The following is a 23,937-nucleotide window of genomic DNA, read 5'->3' as shown; positions in this document are numbered from 1 at the left end:
TACCGCCGCTTTCTGTTATACTTCTCTTTGCAGAACCAAAAATCGGGTCCAAGAAGGAAAACAAAACGTACCACCTTCGTATGAAGCTATTAATTTATGTTTAAAAGCCGTTATAAATGTACGAATCCAGGTTTTTCAAACGAAAAAAAAAAAAACATTGCTGTTCTTACTGGCTGAAAGTACCCAATGTATGCTGAGATCGGTTTTTTTTTTTTTTTTGGAATACGATCAAGATTTACATTAACTTTTGCATAATGATCTCAATTTTTATACTTAACATGTTCAGAACATGTTTTCGTCTAGTAGTCGGCAATTTTATTTCAAAGAAATTCCTTTTCCTTTTAGAAATTGCCTAAATTTATTTATTCTTCAAGATATATTTGCATTTCTTATTAGTTGAAACTTAGAGAAAAGTTGCAATTATTTTTTAGAACTGCACCAACATTTCATGATCTTGTTTACATTTGCATATTTTTTATTATTTAAAAGAAAACTTTCATCAACACACAGTCGAGCTTATGTTGTTTCTTAGAACCTTACGGAAGCAAAACTTCATACCATCATGAAACTAATTTCTGAGAAATGCAGAGAAAAAAAAGTAATATGAAAGAACCTTTCTAACAAGAGATGATTGCGTTTCCAGTCTTCTTATATTCAACAATTTTAGGATCACATTTGATGGCTTGAATTCCGAGGACAAAATAGAATATCAGTTTTTTCCCTCCTTGTTTTACAAGCAATTTATGTACACCAGGATTCACCGATGAAGTCAAAAGCTGTACAGTATTAAATAGCAAACCAATTTAACATCAACTAACCAATCTGGACAGAAGAATAGGGTTTTAAAATTGGCCAAATATTCTTACTTGTGTCTAGAATATAAAGGACGTTGTAAGCAATTTCGGAAATTAGTTCATAAAAATATGCATCGGCACAATTTTATTGGAAGAAAAAAGTCCTTCTGCAGCAACAAATTAATCTAGTTTATCAGCTACACATTACAGTCCAGGGAAAAGTAAAAGTGACCTTACTATTAGAATTGAACGAATAAATAAGTAAACATCATCTTTTTTATTGGAGGATTTAAATCAGTAATCTCTTTGTTACGTTTTCTCTGTTACATGCAAAACTTCCTATGTGTATTGATTAATTTGTATTTCCCTTCTGTTAAATTGTATTTATCATATTTTCTTTTGAATAATATTTTTAAACTTTCATTACTGTTATAAATCTCTCTCTCTCTCTCTCTCTCTGTGAGATGTTCATACCAACTTTAGAAACCGAACCGTGTCCCAGTTGCTTTTCTTTCCGTTACTGTGGCAACATATATCCCTTTCAAAAACTACATTACTAGTTTAGACCAACAATATTACGCTCAGATATTAAAATACAACAAATATCTTTGAGATATTCTCATATAGTATTAGAATCGATATTGATAATATCTAAGTGATGCTCAGATTATATGAGACTGATCTGAATTATATTATTTTGAGGGGGAGGGGGATAGTGAATGAAAAAGAAGATATGAATTTCTCTATATACATTTCGAGTATTTCTGCTTCCACCAAACTCCAAGAAACATTTTGATTTGTGTGGGGGGATAAAAACACCTTATTGTTCATTTAGATAAGTATATATTTAAACATATCAATCGTTCATCATGAATCTTAGGATATTCTTTTTAGCTATATATCTTTTAAGTGTATTTAATAACAGTAATATAGATGTGATGTCGAAAGAGAATACATACTTTATATTGATATACACTGCTCGGTAAGAAGTCAACGGACACCATAGTGTGAGGAGCAAACGGTCATGTGGGGCTCACCTTAATAAGATGTGGGATCCCCTTTAACTGCGATGACTGCAGCACTCCTACAAGGCATACTTTCCACACGAGTAGGACAACGATCAATGGGAATTTTGGACCATTCTTCCTGTAAGCATATGATGAGGTCCTGGACTGTTATAAGGGGGGGGAGGGAGTCCCTTGAACTCACCATTGGCTCTAGTTCATCCCACAGATGTTCAGTAGGGTTGAGATCAGGACTCTGTGGAGGCCAGTCAAGTGTGGTGACGTTCATGTCGATAAACCACGCAGTTACAGCATCAGCTTTATGACGCGGTGCACTGTCTTTTTGAAAGAGACAGTTCCTTAGAAACGCCACAGACGTACGCATTGCATTGTCCAGAATGTTCAGATACCTCTCGGAGTTCAATGTTCGTGGCACCACAAACAGAGTTCTGAGGAAAATCAGGTAAGACAGAACCATACCATCATACCTCCACCTTCTTATTTCATAGTTGGGGTTACGCAGTCTGCTAAGAGACGTTCGCCGGCATCTACCACACCCACACTCACACCCGTCCGTCTGCTCGATGGATGGGGCAGCGCGATTCGTAGCTCCATAACACAGCTTTCCAAGCTACTACGTCCCACTGCACACGTTGTTTGCACCACTGAAGACGACGCTGCATGTTGGGTCGGTAATGGGGCTTGCATGTTGCGGTCCTACCAATGAAACCTGTGTTGTGGCCTCGGTCCTGAATGAATTTGAGCTGATTCGCATTCCAGTCGATGGAACTGGGCATTCAACGTGTCGGCAGGCGAATGGCGGATTTTACATAATTATCATTTGTAGCATCCACCACTCACGTTCGGTGAGTGGTGGGTTGTCCACTGCGGGTAGCACTTGCAGTATACTTCTTGCGCTTCATCTGAGTATTGTATCACTGATTGTTGACCTAGGATGTCCCAATTTGTCAACAATTTGTAGAACAGATAAGCTTGAAACATGGCATCCTATCATAACGCCTCTTTCAAACTTTGTTCGTTCCCCTTCTCGTTTTACCAGACACACCCGCACTGACTTGGGAGCATCATATCCCTCCAATTTATACCAGCTACAAATCCGTGGTTTTACATAGCACGATGTACCTGTCTCATGTGGAGGTGTACGTTGACTTCTTTCCAAGCAGTGTATAAAATATATATCTTTGCCTTATAGTCTATACGGACTGAGCTACAGAGGTTCTCCATAGCTCTGGGAAAGACCTGGATTCATATTCTGTGTAGGATGCGATAAATCTTTATCAGGGATTTTAAACTGATAGTTAGTTAGCCAGTCTCACATTGCAGTTTTTTGTGTTTTTTTTTCGCTCAGAAACTTGGGTTTTTCAAGTTGATCCTGTTGGGAAAGGAAGGTAACGGAAAACCATCTTGTTGTTGATTATTATTTCCTACTAAAGAATCCTTGTTATCCACTTACCATTATGTTGTGGAGAGAAGAACATATGAAATAAAATAATATTTTTATTAGATATGTTCTTAACCAGGAAATTTATTTTGTCAAAAATTAAATAAACAATGTTGAATAACGGAAGTTTTTTTTTGGATCGTATTTTGATTGATATTTTGAAAACTGCCATCTTGACCGAATGAAGGTGACATTTGTGAAGATCTGTACAAGAAAAATGTGTTCCTTAGCATTGTTTCATAGAAAAGCAAATTAAATTTCAGCTTTTAGAAGGAGTTTAAATTTTTCTGAAAATCAGATGGAATAATGGATTAAATGTTAGAGCAGTTTAAACTCTGTATAAAAGACAAAACCTCAGTGAAGGAGCCTGTGTTTCTCGGAACTTTCACACAAAGGAATTACGCACATGACAGCAATGTTTCAAAATTTTGGGATTTCCTCAGAAATCATGGATTAGTCTATAAATCGGAAATAATGAGGGAATGGATTTTCGTGTTACAATACCAAGGCAACTCGTAATACGGTTTATAATTCTGAAGCTGTCGATCCCTTTCGAGGTTTTTTTTTCTTTCCTCCTTCTTTATGTATAGGGTGGGACACGCAGTTGTTTAATGCTTCAAAACAAGAAATTAAATATGTTTAGCAATGGGTAACTTCTGACAGCTGAATCTTTCGAACAAAGACAGATCTGATAAATAAGTTTGGTATGTCTGCCTTTGAGTTCCTGCATCACATGCAAATGGTGCACACGCAATTATCAACCATGGCTGATAATAATATCTCTGCTATGCATGTGTCGCCCAAAGAGCCTCACTTCCGGAGTTTGTGCATTTCCGGATTCTTTTCATTAGCTGTAACTTGTCTTTTAGGTAATGAGCGAAGTCCTGGTTCTAAAGGAAGCATATAAGAAATAATAATAAGGATTAAAATCAGGACCAAAAAGTAACCATGAATGCCTGTAATTGTTTGGGAATTATGTAATCCCGAAATGTCTTATGAAAAAAAAAATCAAAGACAATCCTGGCGGTTGTAGATGTCGTCCCATCTTGCCTCTTTGTTTCACCGCGCATTTATCGTGATTCAGGATGAGGTTTGCATTTAGCAGATGCTTCACACAAAATGCTGCGTAGGTTAATAGCGTGTCATAAAATAAATCTAACAGCAAGTCTTGAAAATGGTGTCCTTTAAAACCGAGACATTATGGAATATCAACAAGGGATAGAAATCGCCACTCGATGAATGTGATAAAACCTAGACATTCGTTTAGGATCCAAGGATGAACAGCAAAGATTCTTCTGTTGTCTGAGAAGTTTCGGTTCTTCCAATTGACAGCAGTAAATTCCAAATATGCACCACTGTTTCATAATAGTGGATAAATGTTTTTTTTTTTTTGTTGTTGTTACTTGGTTGTTGATATATACTCAGGGGAGTATATCTGCATTCGCAGACATCTCCATGCTAAATAGAATTTACGGGTAGCAACGCATGACTGTTGATACGTGGTAGCCATCACAAGTCAAGAAATAGATTTCAGTGTCCGAAAAGAAAAATTTTCTTAAGATTTTTTCCCGATGCTTTTCTGAATTAGAAAAAGGAAGAGCACACACACACACATACACACCCACAAATTGCACAAACAAATAAACTCTGGTTAAGATTAGATACATCGTCTTCTATCTGTCACCAAGCTAGAAAATCACTTAGCTCTGAAGTTAAAAGGTGAAATCCATGCTGTTTGTCGATTTCTAAAAAGTGAAATAAGAATCGAGGATATGTTTTCTGGGGGACCTCTTTTGTCTCCATCGATACCAGTAGAACAATGGCTAGCTGAATGGAGAGCATACCTGAACACTGTTGTTGACTAAGCACTCCCATTTATGTTGACTATTTATCTTCCATATGATGGACGCCCCTAACAGGATAGCATGCCATGTCACAATGCACGTGTCGTCCACGAATGGTTCCAGAAACATGAAAATAACGGCGTTCTTCAGTAACTGGATCTCAATCATTCCAATGACTTTTGGGATTTGGTGGAACGAAATATTTGTGACAGGGTTCACTTCCATCCAAATATGATTGAATAACTGGAATTTATTGCGTCCGTTTGGAGTATATTTTTAAAGAATCCTCTGAAGGCTCCTACAGATCTAACACGCTATTGGTGTATATTATTCTTACGACCGAAGCAACTAATGTGATGAGGCCAGCGTGCTGTGTTTGTTAAATGAGTGTATTTTCGTAGCTCTGTATGAGAAAATTTGCAAATGTGATCCTTGCGACTGCACTAAGGAGGTGTAAGTCGGTAAATTATGGATCCGTTTCTTTATTTTCTTTAAGTCTTTCTACACTAACGAAATAACTTGCAAAAATTTAGTATAACCCTGCATGCTTTCACAGAATTCAGTATAATAATACTTCGCTTCAATTTCATTGTCACTCACACTGCTTGATGAATTTTGATGAAATTTGTTAATTGTTTCCTTATTAAACTATCATTCCAATATATTTCTATGGAATAGACAATTTTTTAATATTTAATTTATATCTAATTATATTAAATTAAATTAAATTATTATATTGAATTAAATAGTTATCAATGTTTCATTTTAAGTCATTACTAACGAGTCGTCTTGCTAGACTGTTGCATAAAACGAGTGATGTGAGAATTTCCAAATTTTCAAAGAATTGAAATTGTAATTTTTATTGGAGAAACTATGTAATGTAGATTACATTTATGGACTACTCTTATCCCTCTTGTTTCCTTTTAACACTAATGTCGCATAACTGTAACAGTAACAAATGTCACTGCTGTATAGTAAAACTCCCGCAAACCGCACAGCTGCCAACCACACGTCACACGCGCGCTCTAAGCAGCACTAAAACTCGATTACACAGCTAATACATAAAATGTAACGCTTTAACATATTTCCAAGGCGATACGCAAAGACAATAACCACAAATTTGCAAAGTTTTTAAAATATGAAACTCCTTAAGAAGTCAATGCTTATTGTAGGTTATATTATGACTTGTATTATGTAGGCTCAAATCCCTCGAACTACTCGTTTATTCCTGTGATAACTAACACCATAAAAATACCTATGCGTTAAATGCGTGTATCATTGGGCTGGTTTGTTTGTTTCGATAAAGAAAATCTGGAATCGCCATATAAAAAAATCTTTCTAACTTCCTACTAAATCTTTTTATCTCTCAGTTCCGTTTTTAAAAGATCTACAAAAATTTTATGAATGTTAACAACAGCTGCTTCCTCAGATACTTGATTATATTTCCTAGATATATTTTGAAGTCGTATTTAAAAATTCCTCTCTGTCAAGTTAATCGACTTTTTATCTTCTAACAGTCATTAACCTACTGTCTGGCTACGTAACTGCATGAGATACCGTTCTGGAATGCTACGCCCCGAATTTCTGCACGAAACTTCACATGGAAATTACACACACACACACACACACACACACACACACACACACACACACACACACACACACACACACACACACACACACACACACACACACACACTAAAAGATTACGTAGACGAAATTTTAGAATGTAAATTGAAGCTTCTGCGTTGACAACTAGAAGTCCAAATGACGTTGCTGTCTGAAAGGAATTACCGAGAGGTTTGCGACTGTCCAAAGCGTCCAATTAATAATAGCCGTGAAGTAAATGCAAACGCAGTATTGAGTTTGGTTTATAGAAGCATATGGCAAAGAATGATGTCGTGGACCAATCAGTTACTGAAAGCAAACGTACGCTGTCCAAACACCAGCTTATTAGTGAATCTTCACCGGGTATGATATTCATGAATGCAGGTTTGTTGTATTATACTCTTCGCAGCCCCACTAGAAAATTAGAAAGTATACTCTCCGCTTGTAATCATTTCATGAAAATATCTGAGGTTATTTTAAACTACTTCCGAAGTTCTTACACTTGCGTATCTTTCAGCGATGAGAAAAAAGTTTTATAACCAGCTTTATCTACCTTTCTGAGGATGGCAATCATCAGTCTTATTTCAAATTCTTTCTTACCAAATTCAAAATATTTCCTACTTTAGAAGACTTTCTCCGTACACAAATACGAAATGGTATATTTCCCTAAATCTGCCCTAATGATCTCTCTCTCTCTCTCTCTCTCTCTCTCTCTCTCTCGTTCTCTCTATCACACACACATACTGATTTATTTCATTTTGTATCAAGCAGTTTTGGTGCATGTCACGTGCTTTGCTCATGAGTATAAGCTCCTTTTCTTATTAAATCCACTGAATTAAACACAAATTACAACTTTTTACGTGAATCCCCCCCACACACGTAACATTCAAAACATGTATTGCATTACTTCAGTTTAGAATAACCTAAAGGTTAGACTGTTTCCTTGCTTTGCAGACCAAACATAACATTCCTTCAAACCAATTCAGGTCTCCGTACGATTATTGTCAAACACCGAGCGATGAAATTGGTCTTCCACCATCAACAATGATCAGTTTTAAAAATAACCGATTTTTTTTTTTTTTCGTTTTTTATTCATCCATTCTTCCCTATTCTCAAAACGACTCTTTCTCCCATATACGTAGTTTTTGACACGGGATGTTGTTAATTTTTGTCACTTTTTGGGTCTGCTGAATTTTGACTCCCGTTTTTGGTCTCTGCCATTTCGAGCTGAAATAATAATAATAAGAAGAATAAGAATAAGAAATAATAATAATAATAATAATAATAATAATAATAATAATAATAATAATAATAATAAAGGAGAAAGAGAGAGTTTCTTGAAGAAAAGCTACTGTAACTCATCTTTAGATGAAAAAAAAAAAAACGATTACCTTAGCGTTCTAGACAGGATTAACACCTAGGTGCTTTCCCTTGGTGCTTATCCTTATATTCCCTAAGCGAAAATACAAGTTGTATTTACGCTTAGGGAATATTAAAATTTGCTTACACCTATAGCATAGAGTTTTACATTTTTTCACCGAAAATTATTTTTAATATATAATCACGGTTTAAATATTATTTTACCGAATATTCTGTCTAAATAACGTATAATTATACTTATAAATCAGAAAAAGTAGTACTGAAAACTGGTTATTGTTATCAAAAACATAAATATGCAAGAAAGCAGCCAAGAAGAAAAAAAACAGCAGGAAACGATGAGTAAGAAATAGGAAAAGCTGAAAAATAAATTCAATTATGTATCTTGATTGAGTGGAGGGACTTCTTATCTAGGTTCAAATCCCGTCTGTGAGAGAAATTTAATTGAATAGCTTTTTTCACTTAAGGCTGAGTTGGTTAGTCTTAGACAGGGACTTAAGGATTTTTTTGGTTTTTAACTCGGGTTATTTCTCTTCAAACAAGAGGAGAGAGAGAATTTCCATTAGAGTGCTGTTGATAGAAATGAATTATAAGCTAGCCAAAGAAAATAAAAGACGTTCCCAGCGTACTGATATGCCTGAGACATAAACTTCTCTGCCGCCTCTAACCTTCTTTCACCTGGGAATGTGCGATGAATGAAACGTATTCCGAAGTGGCGCAATAAAAAGTCACTAGCCTGTGTCCGACGTGCCATATTCATTTTCTTAAGTTGCTTGACATTTAACATTTTAGATATTAAAGTTACTATTAACACTCCCTAATGACAGCAGTCGACTGACAAATCACCATCTCAAAAAAAAAAAAAAAAGTTCCCCCCCTCTTCCGCGTCCCCAATATGTGTAACCCACTTGGAAAACTTTCTTGTGCTATTATCTGCACTGCCACACTTCCACCTGTTATGTGTCGGGATGTCGTAAGAGAAGTCGGAAACATATTATCAGTAATTCCGTCCTCTTCCCCGCACTTTCTTTCTTTCTTTTCCCCTCTAAAAAAACATCCTCGTAATATTTAAGCGTAAAACAGGGTCCGTCCAACGAATCACACAAGCATTTTAAGGAGATGGGCACCAAACAAATTGAATTTTCGCTGGCGAAGTCGACACTGTGTAAAGTGCACCCTTCACCCCTGGTAAGTAGTGGTTGTGACAGTAGCTGGTCGATGGGTAGGTGCAGCGGGAGATTCATGCGCTAACTACAAGGAGGAGGTCGCTTCCTACTGCTCGCGAGAGCGTGCAAATGCTAACGGTACCAGTATCGCTCTTACTACTGTCGTGGCCAAAGCGAGATGTTTGCGTTGTGAAAGTGGATTAAATCCGATAATCTTTGAGGAATTAGATCTGGAGAGTTCGGTGTCTGTGCGTTATCTGGACTGTAAAAGTGGGATTCATTAGCAGATCCGCCAACAGGAAGAAAGGGAGGAAGCAAAAGGGGCATTTTTTATCCTTTTTTGTGCTACACACACATGCGTCTTATCAGGGGCCGCCAATATTGTACTTGGATGCTTGCGGGAGCTGTATACTCATTCCACTTGTTTAATTTTGCTGTCGGAGTCTTTGGTAAGTACTGTTATGTCCACAATAAACTTTGAAGTATTTACTAACTCGGGGATCAATATTTTTTTTTTTTTTTTCTGCAGAGGGAGGTTATTGCATCGATCACTCTTCGAAAAATTTTAAACCTCTATTATTCATATAAAAAAGTAAAAAGTGATCGAAACTATAACGGAATGGCTTAATTTAAGCTAGTTTCAATTCTGCGGCTGTTCTACGCTTGGATTAGAAAGCATTGAAAACTTTAACGCCTTTGAATGTGTAGTTAAATTTTGCAGCAGAGTGTTTTCCAGTCGATGACTGCTCGAATCTTCGCAAGCATTTTACTGCTGAGGTTCATAGAAGTATCATTAATCAACTTGGGCCATCAGGGCTGCAAAAAAAAAAAAAAATCGGGAGATAATTTGTTCCTTTAGCGGCTTCACGTAGTGGAGGCTCGAGAGAAGAGAGCAATGTACGGAACGCGCCGATGAATGCCTCACGCAGAGGCTAAACGCCACACATCAGATCCGCACAAACATCAGGTCCGTTACCGGATGCTTTAAGGTCTGAGATCCTACTTTTTTTTTCATTGCTTTGATGCAAACCGCTTCTAAAATGGAAGGTTTCATTATTTAATTTATCACAGAATTAGAAAAAAAAAAAGAAAATCTAATATCAAAATTTACATAATTTTTGTTTTAATAAGAGAATCAGGAGATTTATAATGCTATGTGTCAATAGCGTGACGTAACAATTGCTGCTCGATCGGTAACCATAACAACGTCTTGTAAAAAAAAAAAAAAATGTGTTGCAATATGAAAATGCACAACTGAATTCTCATAGTTTCTTTGTGTCTTTATGATCAAACGATTCTCATTGCGCAATAATTACCAGAGTATCTTTTCTTTTTTCTTTTTTTTGTTCGCTTTTTTCTTGGGGAGGAAAGAATAAAAAGAAGCTAACCCAAGAATTTCTTTTGTACAATACTAATCAATTATTTTCGGGCTTTTATAAGGGATATTATTGGAGCTCCTGTTTCCTTCCAGCCAATTATATAAGTTGACTGATTTCCATAAATGTTTTCGACATACATTGTATTTAAGTTAATGGATTTGTTGCATTTAGTAATTATTATAGTTGGAGTTTAAACGAATATTATTTAATCTCCATATCAGTTATGAGATCAATTCGAAATGGAAATTTAAAAAATATATATATTAAAAATATTAAATCTCTGTTATTATTTCATAGCCAGATAACAATTTGAACAATTAAAAGGTTTAGAAATTGACCGGAGAGCTTACAAAAATATAACATTTGTCATCGGAGTTGCCTTGGTAATGCACTACGTAATAGGGGACTCTACCAAAGATCCCGTATGTTGGCCTTTCATTTTAAGCGTTGAAGGAACTGAGCATGATGATGATTATCTTCTTCAACCCTTAAAATAATTCACATCCTTTTAATATAAAAATCCGTTTTTAATAATTCAGTCTACGCTAAGTCAAAGTTAAATTTTAATACTTTAAATTACTGAAAAATAGCTTAGCTTTTCTTTTCTCCAATTACTGTTTCATTTTTTACCTATGACAATAATTAATGCTTGCTGAAATTAGGAGCAATATAAGCCTAAGAGGATTTATTTTTTTTTACCTCAGCTAATATTTAATCCTCTCTTTTTATTAGTGAAAAAGATAAAGTGACAATAATACTGGAATTAAGGCATTTCATTCTAATTTAGTAAAACATTGTGGTTTACTATTATTAGATTTATGTTTTATATTTCACTGAATGAAAGAGCTGCACAGATTTAAAAAAAAATTTGTGCGGTTGCTTACTAATGACTAAGAAGTCTAATTTTAGAATAATGTTTGCATAGAAATAAACGCGCATTTCTCTTTTAAATCAGTCATACTTCGATGCTTATTAGAAGTTCATTTGCATATCAATGAACAGTAACCGAAATTTCCATTTGTGCTACTGTGAAATATCCAACTGATAAGTCTTGTGAGGATGCATCAAAGAGAGACTTCTCAAGAACATACAAACTGCGATATTGAACAATAGTCCTCAACTCTGCTTTCCATAACATTTACTCATATAGAGTATTTAATGATTCATTCACATTAATTCTTATATGATTGCAAATATTCTCCAAGATAGGGAGAATCAGACAGAATGCAATCAAATACTGATTGATTGAATTTTTGCTGACATAATAATGCTAATTCCCAGGCCAATCAATCATTGAAATGCCACCATTGCATATCCATAATACAAATGAACAACGAATTAATCAGCCAATTAGGTTAACGCAATGAAGAGAGAGTACCTACATGCTATTAATTAGTTAACCATAGGCCTGTGAAATGTAACAAACGGAATACGGAAAGGGGTACAAATTAGCAGAAAGGTAATGAGCAAATATGCCTCTTGTTCGAAGGCATGTAGTGGTAGGTTAGAAGTAAACTGAGGAAGGTAGGATGCACACACACACACACACACACGCACAGAGAGAGAGAGAGAGAGAGAGATGCGCGTTGTGTATGAGAGATACTTGAACCCAAACAGCTTTTATATTAGGCTCTGTGTGGGATAATAAAAAGGAAGTGGCGTATTTACCACAACGAATGTTCCCTTAAATAGTACTATAAAAATGCAAGTCCAAAGGGAAGTATTCGAACTACCACCCACATGCCATAACTAGCATGGGTTCAAATGCGTCTTTCTGGCAACATACCAACAGTTCTCATCGATCATATAAGTTCTGGTTTTAGTGTAAAAGAGCGAGTTTATTAGCAGAATAGAAACGAAAGTTCTTTTGTGTGTTTAAGGCTTACTCTACGTTCATATATTTATCTGATTTCTGCACTTCTTTTAGTGCTCTACCGGAGTCATTTAAGAAGATCATTTGGACCTTTCATAATCCGGTTTTATCTGTGGATTTGTTTTTCCAACAACAATTTTATGGCCAATAAATGAATTAAGAGAAATATTTCCTTCTGAGTCTGGGGGGAATATATAAATAACATATTTTTAATTTTATTTTGTTCACTCGTTAAACTTGTAAAATAGTATTTCTAATGTTCCTTTAACTGTATAATAAGAACAACAGTTGTTGTTTTGTGAATATCCATTAACCACAGCAAGAAAAAGAAGCACTACTCTTGCGTTTTGATCTTTACCATAAAGACTAACAGAGTACTTCGTATGTTAACAAATACTCCTTTAGAAAGAAAATGTATAGGAAAGAAGGACGATGCTGTCCTCATGTAGTGATCGATTGTAAAGCGAGTTGAATCCCGTTAGGATGCTGCAAACTTTATTTGGATTTTAATTCAACTGAGACTGAGATAACCAGTTTCAGAAGGGGATGGCAAATTTCTCTAAACAAAACCGGTTTTTTTTCCGTGCAGCAACTTCGTCAACGTTGTCTGATACCATTAACTGCTAAACTCAATAGCATTAACGTTTCGTGGCCGTAGTTGCCTCAACACTATTTCAAACGACCTGACCCAACTTTTATTTTTTATTAAGCAAACTAAGCTGGCTCTTTATCTAAAAATGTAAATCAATCACGAATCTCTATTCTACATTCCGTTTCTTAATGAGAGAGAGAGAGAGTGGACGACAAGATAGAACACTATCAAAATTTTGTATTTGTAAAATAAGCAAATATGTTCTCCTCTAACTTTTTATAGTGATTCTTCGTAGAGCAACTTTCATTTTTTTTTTCACCATTGAAAGAAAAGACACTCTTATCATTCTGATCATGTTTTTTTTTATTATTATAGATTGTTTATTTATATATTTCAAAATCAATAAAAAAATTCTTGAATGAAGTATTGAAATTAATTGTCATTATCCTTTTCTAGGTTCAGTTCCATCTTTGCTATTTTGTCATATTTCTCTCTTTTTTTGTCTTAAGTAGCGATCTTTTTATCTTCCATTCAAAATTCATGGTTTTTATACGAAATTCCTGCCTCTGCTTCCCAATTTTAATCGTCCCCGTATTCATAGAGCTTTATTTTATCCTTTTACACAATATCTTATTATATCAGTCAATAAATACTTATCCTATAAGGCTTTTTCCTTAGAGTACTCACACAGTTCGTTCACTTTAAAAATACAATGCAAGCCTTTTTCTCTTCAATAGCTTCATACTCTTCAACTTCAGTTTTGAAAATTAAATTTCTTGCTAGTTAAACCCTTTGGCTTTCTAATTTTTTTCTAATTTAATAAGATATATTTCTTCAAATATTTATTTATTTCACTTGTTTTTACAGTTTGAAAAAAGATATTTTTAGTATTCTACAGTTAATATTTCTGAAATTTAAGGAAAAAAGGTCAGTTAATTAAAAGAAAAAAGTTTAAAATTAATTAAAATATATATAAATCATCTTTTAAAAAGTCAAATATTTCCAGTCAGTTATTAAATAACATCGCCTTTAAGATAAGAAATAGTCATCTTCTGTCGGTAAATAAATTCTGCAGATCTAGGTTTAATCGCATTCTCCTGGATGAAGCACAGAAAATACTCCCAGTTAATCTACCAATAAAGGCACTACCGCACCCCCCCTCGTATATTAGTATCTCTTCACATACGGATTCTTCAGCGACAAACACAGAATTTCTACTTCCTCATAACGGCGAACACTTGAGAGTGTTCTTCCAGAAGCCTCCATTGGTCATTAAGTTTTAATAACGGCAGCCTCTCGAAGGATAGAAAACAATTACAGAATGGTAGATTGACCATCTTTGGATTTCGGGAAGAACGCTTGCTGCATTAGTGCAACTGAGTGTAACAGGACACGGATGGTCATTACGGTCGAAGTTCGTTTCATCGCTCTCCTTGATTGAGTTTCGTACATTTCGGCTTCATCGAACTTCTCTTCGATAAGCATTATGATAATTGTTCGTCTGTTATTGCACCTCCGGAAGGGTAAGCCAACCATCAATAGCACACCAATATCCTTTCCTTATTCTCTACAATCTGACTGAGTCTCACTAACATTATTGGTCACTTATGATTCTTTTAATGATGTAGTCATTTCTCGAATTTTTGTGATTCGAATTATCCAATCGACGTTCTTTCAGGAAGTCCTGCAGTTTATTCTATTCCATGTATCGTCGAAATGTCTCTTATACGAATTTATCTTTATTTTTTCACAACCTTACATGTTTATTTCTTTCGTTTAATTATTTTAAATTTTGTATGTAATAGTTTATTTTCTAGTAGTCAATAGCGTATCTTTATCGACTCTTGGGAAAATAATCTACTGGAGGCTCATGCAAAACGAAAGAGAGCAAATGATTATCATTAAATTATAATGATAATTCTCGGCGATCAGCAAGACCCAAATAAAGAATTGAAATATAAACCCTATTCCTGAAAAGTTAATTTTTAAATTAATTGACTTCAGTTTCTATGTGTATAATAAGATTAAACTCTCTTATCTATTGAAGAGGCATTCAAACATTGTTTTAAAAATGTACGTTTAATTCTCAGTAAACAAAACATAATAGTTGTGCTTCTAAAGTGGAACAATCGAAACAGCTTTGTAGCAATAAACAGTAAGAGACATGTGCTATTTGTAATTATCTAATCATTCGATAGTTCAAACAATTATAGTAAGTATTGTCGTTTCTGTATTGTTAGCTTTCCTATTCAACAGTTTATTAAATTATTTCTTGTGAAAATAAGCTAATTTATAATGTATTATTTGAGTCTTTATAGCTCAGTGGGTATAGACGAAGTCCTTTGGTCGGAAAGACCTGGGTTCGATTCCGTCCGTGACCCCCCCCCCCCCAGAACAGGCAAACCGGCCCCGTGAACACACGTATCTACAGACATAGGACACTTCGGGAATAAGGACAGACCGACCTATTCCGTGGGATCTCCGGTTTCGAATCGTAATATGCCACTAGGCCTAATACGTAAAGGAAGAAGATAATGTATTGTTAGCTTTTCCCATGCAATAATTTATTGAACAATCTATTGTTGAAATAAAGCATTTTGTAATGTACTGTTAGCTTTAACTATGTAACAATTTATTAAATTATAGATTGTTAGAATAGGTGACGGAATATCAATAGTTATTTAATACTTGAATTTCTGCATCGATCAACATGAATCCAGTTAATTTGTGTTATTTTGTTTATCACTGTAGTTATTATGGCTAGTATTTTCTGGTATTTCAATGTTTTATTTGATACAAAAGGGAAGGATATAATGTGTACAAAACGTGCCATATTGCCATTATTTTAAGGTGGAGTATTGATCTATTGTGAAATTATATCGTATGATGCTATTATTTAATTACTTACACAAAGGATGTGCAATTACTATTGCCTGGAAAGAGCGAAGATTACCGATAGCTTCTAGAGTCTATCAGCAGACATGGATAAAACGAAAGGGGCACCTCACAATCAGCGAAATTTAATTGCAGTGTGGGAATCTCGCAACCTTGCATAATTTATTATAACTAATTAGCTCAAGAAATGATCATACAGCAAACTGTGCGATCGTTGCTCACAGACTAATTTATTGGCGAAATATTTCAGAGAACATAATTTGTTGCTTTTGCATTTCTCGTGCCATTGAAAGCGAAATCTCAGTGAACGTGGAGCATCAACCCTCATTCCTATTCTAATCTAATAGCCTTCGGATTTCGAAAAGTCACCTGTTTGAAATCAACTAGTTGAAAATGTACTCTTCACTCAATTACTAGTTTGCTGCTGTTGATAGCCAATGAGTTCCATTGATGATAAATTCTAAATTCGACTATTCAGTTGAGATTCAAAGAATGAATATTCCTTTCCATTTTAGGGATCAAAATTAAGTTTCTTTACCTACAATTTCATCTTAACATTACTTGTTGGACTGTGGACATGATAATAATTACATTAAAATAAATGCAAAATAGTAACCGTCATTTGCCATATCCTACACAATAGAAAAGGCCTTTTATTAAGTAAGCCATATATGTGGTGCGTGGAAAAGCATCTAGGAAGGTGAGATATTATGGAAGAGCATTAGAAAAACAAAATCAAAATCGATTGCAGTGGCTCGGATATTCTTATGAAACCCGCGAATGAACTAATCAGAGACAGTCGACAGCAACATCCAGAGAGATGCACGAGATTAGAATAATCACCTAAAGGAATGGAAAGATTTAAAAAAAAAAAGGCGAAGGTAGAATGATAACACAGGATAGTTTTAGGATTAACTCGCCGAATAATACTGATAAATATTTATTAGTAATTCATTAATTATGATAATTTAGAGTTCATGCATTAAATGAAATATGATGATTACAATAGTAGTTTCATGCAAAACAGTCTGAAAGAGGGAAAATTTTCGAACATTCAACGAAACTCGAATTCAATCATTAAAAAAAGCCTTCGAAAATCCCTTTCGAAACTAATCTTTTCTATATCTGCAGTGTGCGATATCACGAGCGACTGTTCATTACATGCGATGGTTCGCTAATGGGAATTCTGAAATTGTTAAACACTGTGCAATGAAAGCTCCAGAAAAGACCTAAAATCCGTATCACTCTTGCACATTCAGTTGAAATAATGGCCGTGTTTTTATTACTGAAGTTAAGATTCACCGAGAATCGTTGACCTTAGCGGCAAGGTATCGTTGGGCTATGCGATAATACGCAGTTAAATTACAGACACGGCCAAGCCACTAGCAAATAAAGAAGATAGCGATGAACCAACATACTTTATTTAGATAGCGATATTTGCTTTCTGGAATAATGCCAGAAAGTCTGATATGGTTTCGTAGAGATTTTTATTACTTTCAATTTCTGGTAGTTCTAGAAACTTCAGTTTTCATTATACTGGGTTAGGTTACAAGTGGATATTTGAGCGAATAATCACGAAGAGATGAATTCATAGAGTTCAGTAAACAGATTCTTTCGGAGCGGAAATCAAGACTCTCCCGTAGATCAATAATGAGATTATTTCAACTATAAATGTTATCTAGTGATCTATGAACAGCTTTAAGTGAAAAGTATAATTACATCATTTTAGAAGAGTGTAATATTCATTGAAATTAAGTATGGAGTTAAAATTTTTAGTTTTATAGAAATTTTCCTATTTCTATTTTTCATTTATTGTTGCTATTAAATAATGCTTACTGCAAACACAACAATACTTCGACAATAGTATCTGAAAATCAACAATAACAGACAACTACTGCAAATCTCAACAATGTGCTGGAACAACAATCGGAACCGAAATTCTACAGTCGTCCTTTAATCACATGACTGATCATCCTCATTGTTGTCATAAGCAATGGAAAGAGAAAGAAACAATTGTGTAGATGCCACCGATTATTGAGTATGAATTAAAATATTCCGAAAGTCAGACTTATATTTATATTGCTGTCAAAAGATTAACAGAAAGCGAATTGTCCTCTTTGTGTGATAGCAAATAAAAATTTGTTTATTCACATTCCTTCTGTTCTTTCTTTCTATGTTTTCTTAGCACTTAATGGAATGGTTCGTGATTTCTCATCTTCATGTGGACTTTGTCACAGCTTGCATTGCGATGTTTAGAAAATAAGTGAAAAGACATAAAGAGAAAATACATTTAAGACTGTCAAATATGAGCATTTCCCTCATGCTTATGCATACATGTCTGCTTTTAGTCTGATTATATACAAACAAGATGTGTTTACAGAGACTGGTTACTCTCAGAGAATTGATAAATATTAAGCAATATTAACTTGAGGAATAATGATTTCTCTTTCTTTCACTTCTCTCCGTTAACTGTTAAAATTGCATATACTTAATCATATTTCTAGAAATGTAAAAGACTTGAGATTGTATTGGAATGATCATCGTTCTGATTGCTTTCCAAAGCAATAGGTTTTTACACGGGGAAATAATAGCATACATCCCTGTGACATAATAGTGAATTATGACCATCTGCCTAATGTCATGCTTGGTTCAATGCAATATTATGCAGAGAAAAAGAAAAAAAGGAGGAAATGAGAGAAAAACAAAATGGAAACGAGAAAAAGAAAGAAAGATGGAAAAGACGAAAACGACAAAGAATGGACATGAACTGAGAAATAAACAAAGAGGAGAGAGAGAGAAAAACAGATAGATAGAAATAAACGACTAAACGGATAAAAGAGAAAAAGGAATTTGATTACGAAGAGTAACACAAGGCGTGAGCGAGATTTAATTCTTATTAGATATGATAATCGATATCAGTCTGTTTACTTCGGGGGGGGGGTTTCTTCCATCTGTTCATGAACATCTACTAAATAACTGTTATTGGATGTTAAAGAAAGCGATGTATTTCAATGTTGTTGTTTTTTCTTTTGTTAAAATCCAATCGTAAGAAGTTCCCAAATCTCTGTATTCTCGATATCCTCATTCTTTCTATTTTTAGTAAGAATCCTGCAAATATTCTTCCCAATCCTGAATTGAAAGAATTCTCTAAGTGATTTGGCACGTTTTTCTGTCTCTCTCTTTCTCTTTCTCTCTCTCTCTCTTTCCCTCTCTCTTGTTAGTTTTGCTTCAAAGTAAATTAAACCGAATAAGACTTTCAATATAAGTTTACCGATCATTAATTTCAATGACACCGAGCAAAATGAAATGGAAATTCCTTACAATTATTTAAAATTATTAAAAAAGAACTCTAAACAGATAGGCATGAATTACATTTTGAAAATTAAATATCTTTCCAGGAGATTATTTTGGTACTGTAGTTAAAGAAACGAAGACCTAGAAGATAATGTTTGTGAGCACTTAGAATAATTTCTTATGATTAAATTCATCGTCTGAAGAGGGCAGTGTATTTAATTTCTCTGGCATCGGATAATGGTCGTATTCATTGGAGGATCGTCTTGAATGATAAAGATGACTGAGATAAATGATCGTAATTTTTTTTTTCCAAGAGACTTTATTTAATGAATGACTTTGCGTATAAACATTAGTAACCATAACTGTATTTCTTTATTAAAACATTAAGAGATAAAAATACCTTTACGACGGTATTAGTTTCCATCTCTGATTCAAGCTGCATTTTGCATAATGATGCATTTCAACCGAGTATTAGATAAATGTTGGGTTTTAACTGCTTAGTGTTGTAGGGATGTTATAGCAATGGAATGGGATGAAAAAACCCTTCTCATTATAGGCTGAAAAGCACATCAAATCGGAGAATTCGTTTAACTGAAATTGAATCTGATACCATTAATAACTAACGAACAAAAAATATTTTAAATGTCCTTAAAGGAAATACCGATAATATGTTTGTCGTTTTCTTCATCATTTTATAGTAGATAATAGTAAAAGATGGATAAATGTTTATGTATTGAGATGAAAAACAAACACTATTTAGAGATTAAAATGTTACAGGCAGTCATAGATGCGCGAAACGAAAGAGAGAGAGAGAGAGAGAGAGAGAGAGAGAGCAAATTGAAGTAGATTTCTGTTTTTTGTTCTATTCATACAAACACACTGTTTACAAAAATAGCAAATGCAACGAAAAAGTATTTTAAAACTATACACGCAATCTTCAGAAGTTGGCCGCAGTGTTTGCAAGATAAATTGGTAGATTGTAAAAACACTTATGTTGCTTTTTTTTGTTCAAGTATAAGAAACAATCGTTTAGAGGAGTGGAGCAAATAATCTCGGTATTTTATGGATTTCTGTGATACATGTTAGAAGATATGCAGTGGAATCATGACGATGAGAAATATGTGCATCTTACAAAACACACCACTTGTCTAGCAAACAGACTTTTTTCTTCTTTTTTTCTTAGTAGAAAAAATGATCCTGTGTTTTAGATCTTTTGATAGAATATACAGTTAGTTTAAGTGTACTTAAATTTACTTTTATTGTAAAACAGGATGCCATAAACCAGGATATAAGAAAACACTTTTCTCTATGAAAGACCACAGAAAGCGTTGCTAAGTAAGATTATTGGTAAGCTTTCAGTGAACGATCTGCAGATATCAGTGTCATCAAAATAAAATAATTTATTTCATGGCATGTAATGGAATTAAAGCATGGGATTTTAAATACGGAAACTTAAATTCTGATTGTAAAACATTTCGTTCATTTCTTCTGGATTAAGACTAAATTGTATTAGTTCATGATTGTCAATTCGAAATACCTGCTTGTAAGATGTAATTGGGAGAAAACGATTAATTACTTACTTACACCTTATAATATTGTTAAGTAAATACGGCTCACTATAGAAAAATGAAAAGAAAAATGTTGATTTTACAAGGTATTACAGTTCAAAAAAAAAAAGAAAAGAGAAATCTCTTTTATTTACACTCGTCAACAATAAATAAGAAATATATATAAATAGTGCGTTTCACAATAGATCTTTAGCAATAATGGATGCGTCGCCATAGTAACAATTGAAATTTGAGCATCTGTTGGCTTATGGATCGCCTCAATCTTCAAGAAAGTAATATATTCGAATTTAGAAATCATTTCTAAATTTTGGAAAACTATATTTGTTTTTTCGTTCGACTTAAGAATAGCTCATAAATAAGATTCAAACATTATATTTCCCTTTTGTTAATGCTAACCTTTTTTATTTTCTTGTATAATAGTTTAAGTGAATCAATTTTATTGAAATTCGATAGTTGCTATTGCCACTGAAATTGACCTGGTCATATTGTTTTTCATCAGAAAGATTTCAGTGTTAAAATTAAACAAAATGATTCAAAATTGCACGTTAATAGTTTCAACAAATGAACTTTTTTTTGCAGCAAATAAACGGCATTGAATTCAATTGTTGCATAATGAATGTCGTCACAAGTTTCAACTATTCTGACAATAAGTGACGTCATTATACAAGAATGCGTTTGTGAAATACACATTTTTATGACTCACTCCTGTCATGTCCTTTCTTTACACTTGAAAACATAAAATAAAAATTTATGTAAAGTATAAGTTTATATGTAATTATTCGATGCAGTCCAGGATTTTACGACCATTTGAAATTGTACCTAGCGAAAAAAAAATATCTTACATCAGTATCTTTTACTTATCATTATCATTTTATTAACGCCACCAACACCATAGTTAATGCGCAGGCGCACACTACACCATGATCATTCGAAGCCAAAATCAACAGCTCTGATAGCAAGGCTTTATTTCCATCGACTACGATGTTTCTTAATTGCGTGTGTTCTCCGGTCGGTTTGTCGATATCGGGAGAAGATAAACCTAGCTTTCTTGGGAGGAATAACCCTGTCTGCTGTATAAGATCAGCCAATTTGCTTTCAGCATGGGATTAACTACCTTATTATAGAATTAAATTAAGGGTATAAAAATCCAAGTTATCTGATATTTTAATGTGAAAAACGAGGATAAGATTGGATAGGATGAAAAACTCTCGTGTGAGATTGCATTAGCAACCTATTGAGCTCTCGACAATGATTCACGATTTTACAAAGTTTTTTTTTTGTAGTGAACAATACCCAACAGCGAAGTTGCATAATTGTTAATAACATAATTGTTATTAATCCTTTATTCAGCTAAACAGTATTAAATATGTATTTCGTATTAAAGATATATCTAAATGTCGAGCCGTTTTTCAGTGTCTGAATACTTTAGATGATATACTGGATAGACTGTTAACTTTGCAGTGATATATTAATCATAAAAAAGGAGAAGATAATTTGGGACGAATATATTAAGCGTGTCTTGGAAAACGTAGAGACCAACTGGAGGGGATATGTTAAGATTTATAAAGAAAGATAAAGTGGATGTGCTAAACGTGTCTTATGAGCAAAGTTAAACTGGACGGGAGATGTATGAAGTGTAATATTTTATTACAAGCGCCGAATTTTCTTGTAAATGTTCTCCTTATTTTTTTGGCTCTTTTCTTACACTCTCTTTCACGCACATCTTGTGAAAAAGCCACACGTACACGCGATGCATATTAAGTCACGGGATGTTCTTTTTTTTTTTTTTTTTTTTTCCCCTCGCGTGAGATGAAGTGACTGTCACAGAAGGTATCGCATCGCAGATTTTTAAGCGGAATTTTTACAATACTTCTCCGCTATAAGCGACCTGCGAGGATTACTCTTTGCAGGTTGGAGCGTTACTTGAACAGTTAGTTACGAGATAAAGAGGTCAGTGATGTTGCAGATCAAAGAGGTCAATTATTGCTTAAGCCAAGGAAGAGATTCTCATCATCGCATCAGATACAAATCACGAAACATGAAATTATACATTTCCGCGTTTCCTTCTTTCTCTCTTTTTCTTTTTCTTTTCTTTTCTTTTTGGGTTAAGCACATTTAAGATGAGAGTTTATAATTAATTTGTGAATAATGTTAAGGAAAAAAAATAAGAAAAAGAAAGAGTAAATTAGCACGGCTACATGTCATTGCTTTGCCCCAAGCACAATTGACTGGACGGAGAGAAAGAAAAATAACCGAGGAGGAAGAATGATATCACGAACGCTTATTCGTGCCACAGAATTTGAAAGCGTTAAGACTGAAAAAATGCTCAATAAAAAAAAAAAAAAAAAAAAAAAAACGTCGAGTAATCAGTATTTAAAGAAAAAAAATTCTTCTCAATCACTCATTAAAAATCTTAATGGTAAAATAATGAAGTTTTATATTTTAGATGAGTTAAAACAACACATTATTATATACCAATAATGCACCATACTCCTAACAGAATAGGAGTATTTCAGTAAATAATGGGAAAACTGGCTTGCTTGTGAAATTAGGCTTAAGTGTGTAGAATGACAGCGCCTTTTGTCATCATATCCACTTTGTTTTTCCTTTATAAATCTTAAAATATCTTATTCTGATTACCTGCAAGTTCTAAGAAATATTTGATCTATTCATACAGACCATTCCGATTGTTAAATCAGGAAATCTTTGCTGTGTCTTTTTATTATTTATTTTATTTTATTTTTTGAAAATGACAGCGAAATTTAAAATATATTCCATCGTCAAAATCATTGTTCAAATTCAACAGTGGTTTGAAGGGTGGGGAAAGTACACACGAGCATTTGTGAAAGTTAAGTTTGTGTGCCGTTAAGAAAGGGATGGCAGCTAGATTTTTCTCTCACAGAACCTTGAGTGAGTTTGCCTGAATTAGTATAAAAGAGGGTTTCATATTGAAAAAATCTATGAATTGATTTCATAACTCCTACTGAAATAATGGGTTTTTATCGTAATGCCTAGTTAGAATTAAATTAATTTTTGAGAATTATGTACTCACATCACATGCAATAATGAAACTGAGAGAGA

General features: G+C 34.0%; 1 protein-coding gene across 6 annotated transcripts in view; it reads left to right on the top strand.

The window, feature by feature from the left end:
• The window catches only part of LOC150093785 (protein turtle-like), a 264,493-nt gene that overhangs the window by 62,345 nt on the left and 178,211 nt on the right, over positions 1 to 23,937 (top strand). Inside the window, exon 1 of one of the 6 annotated variants that reach the window (XM_090412673.1) lies at positions 9,572 to 9,704. The exons of the other annotated variants lie outside the window; for them this stretch is intronic. Within the exon in view, the coding sequence (XP_090268799.1) occupies positions 9,611 to 9,704 (94 nt within the window). The 5' untranslated portion in view covers positions 9,572 to 9,610. Of the gene's footprint in view, positions 1 to 9,571; positions 9,705 to 23,937 lie in introns of those variants that run through there. 6 annotated transcript variants of the gene reach the window in all.

The sequence above is a fragment of the Typopeltis vanoorti genome, chromosome 23 (assembly GCF_054136105.1).
Source record: "Typopeltis vanoorti isolate ZY-2024b chromosome 23, IOZ_Tvanoo_1.0, whole genome shotgun sequence".
NCBI classification, from domain to species: domain Eukaryota; kingdom Metazoa; phylum Arthropoda; class Arachnida; order Uropygi; family Thelyphonidae; genus Typopeltis; species Typopeltis vanoorti.
Note: the sequence above shows the minus strand (reverse complement) of the source record. Positions and strands in the feature narration are given on the sequence as shown.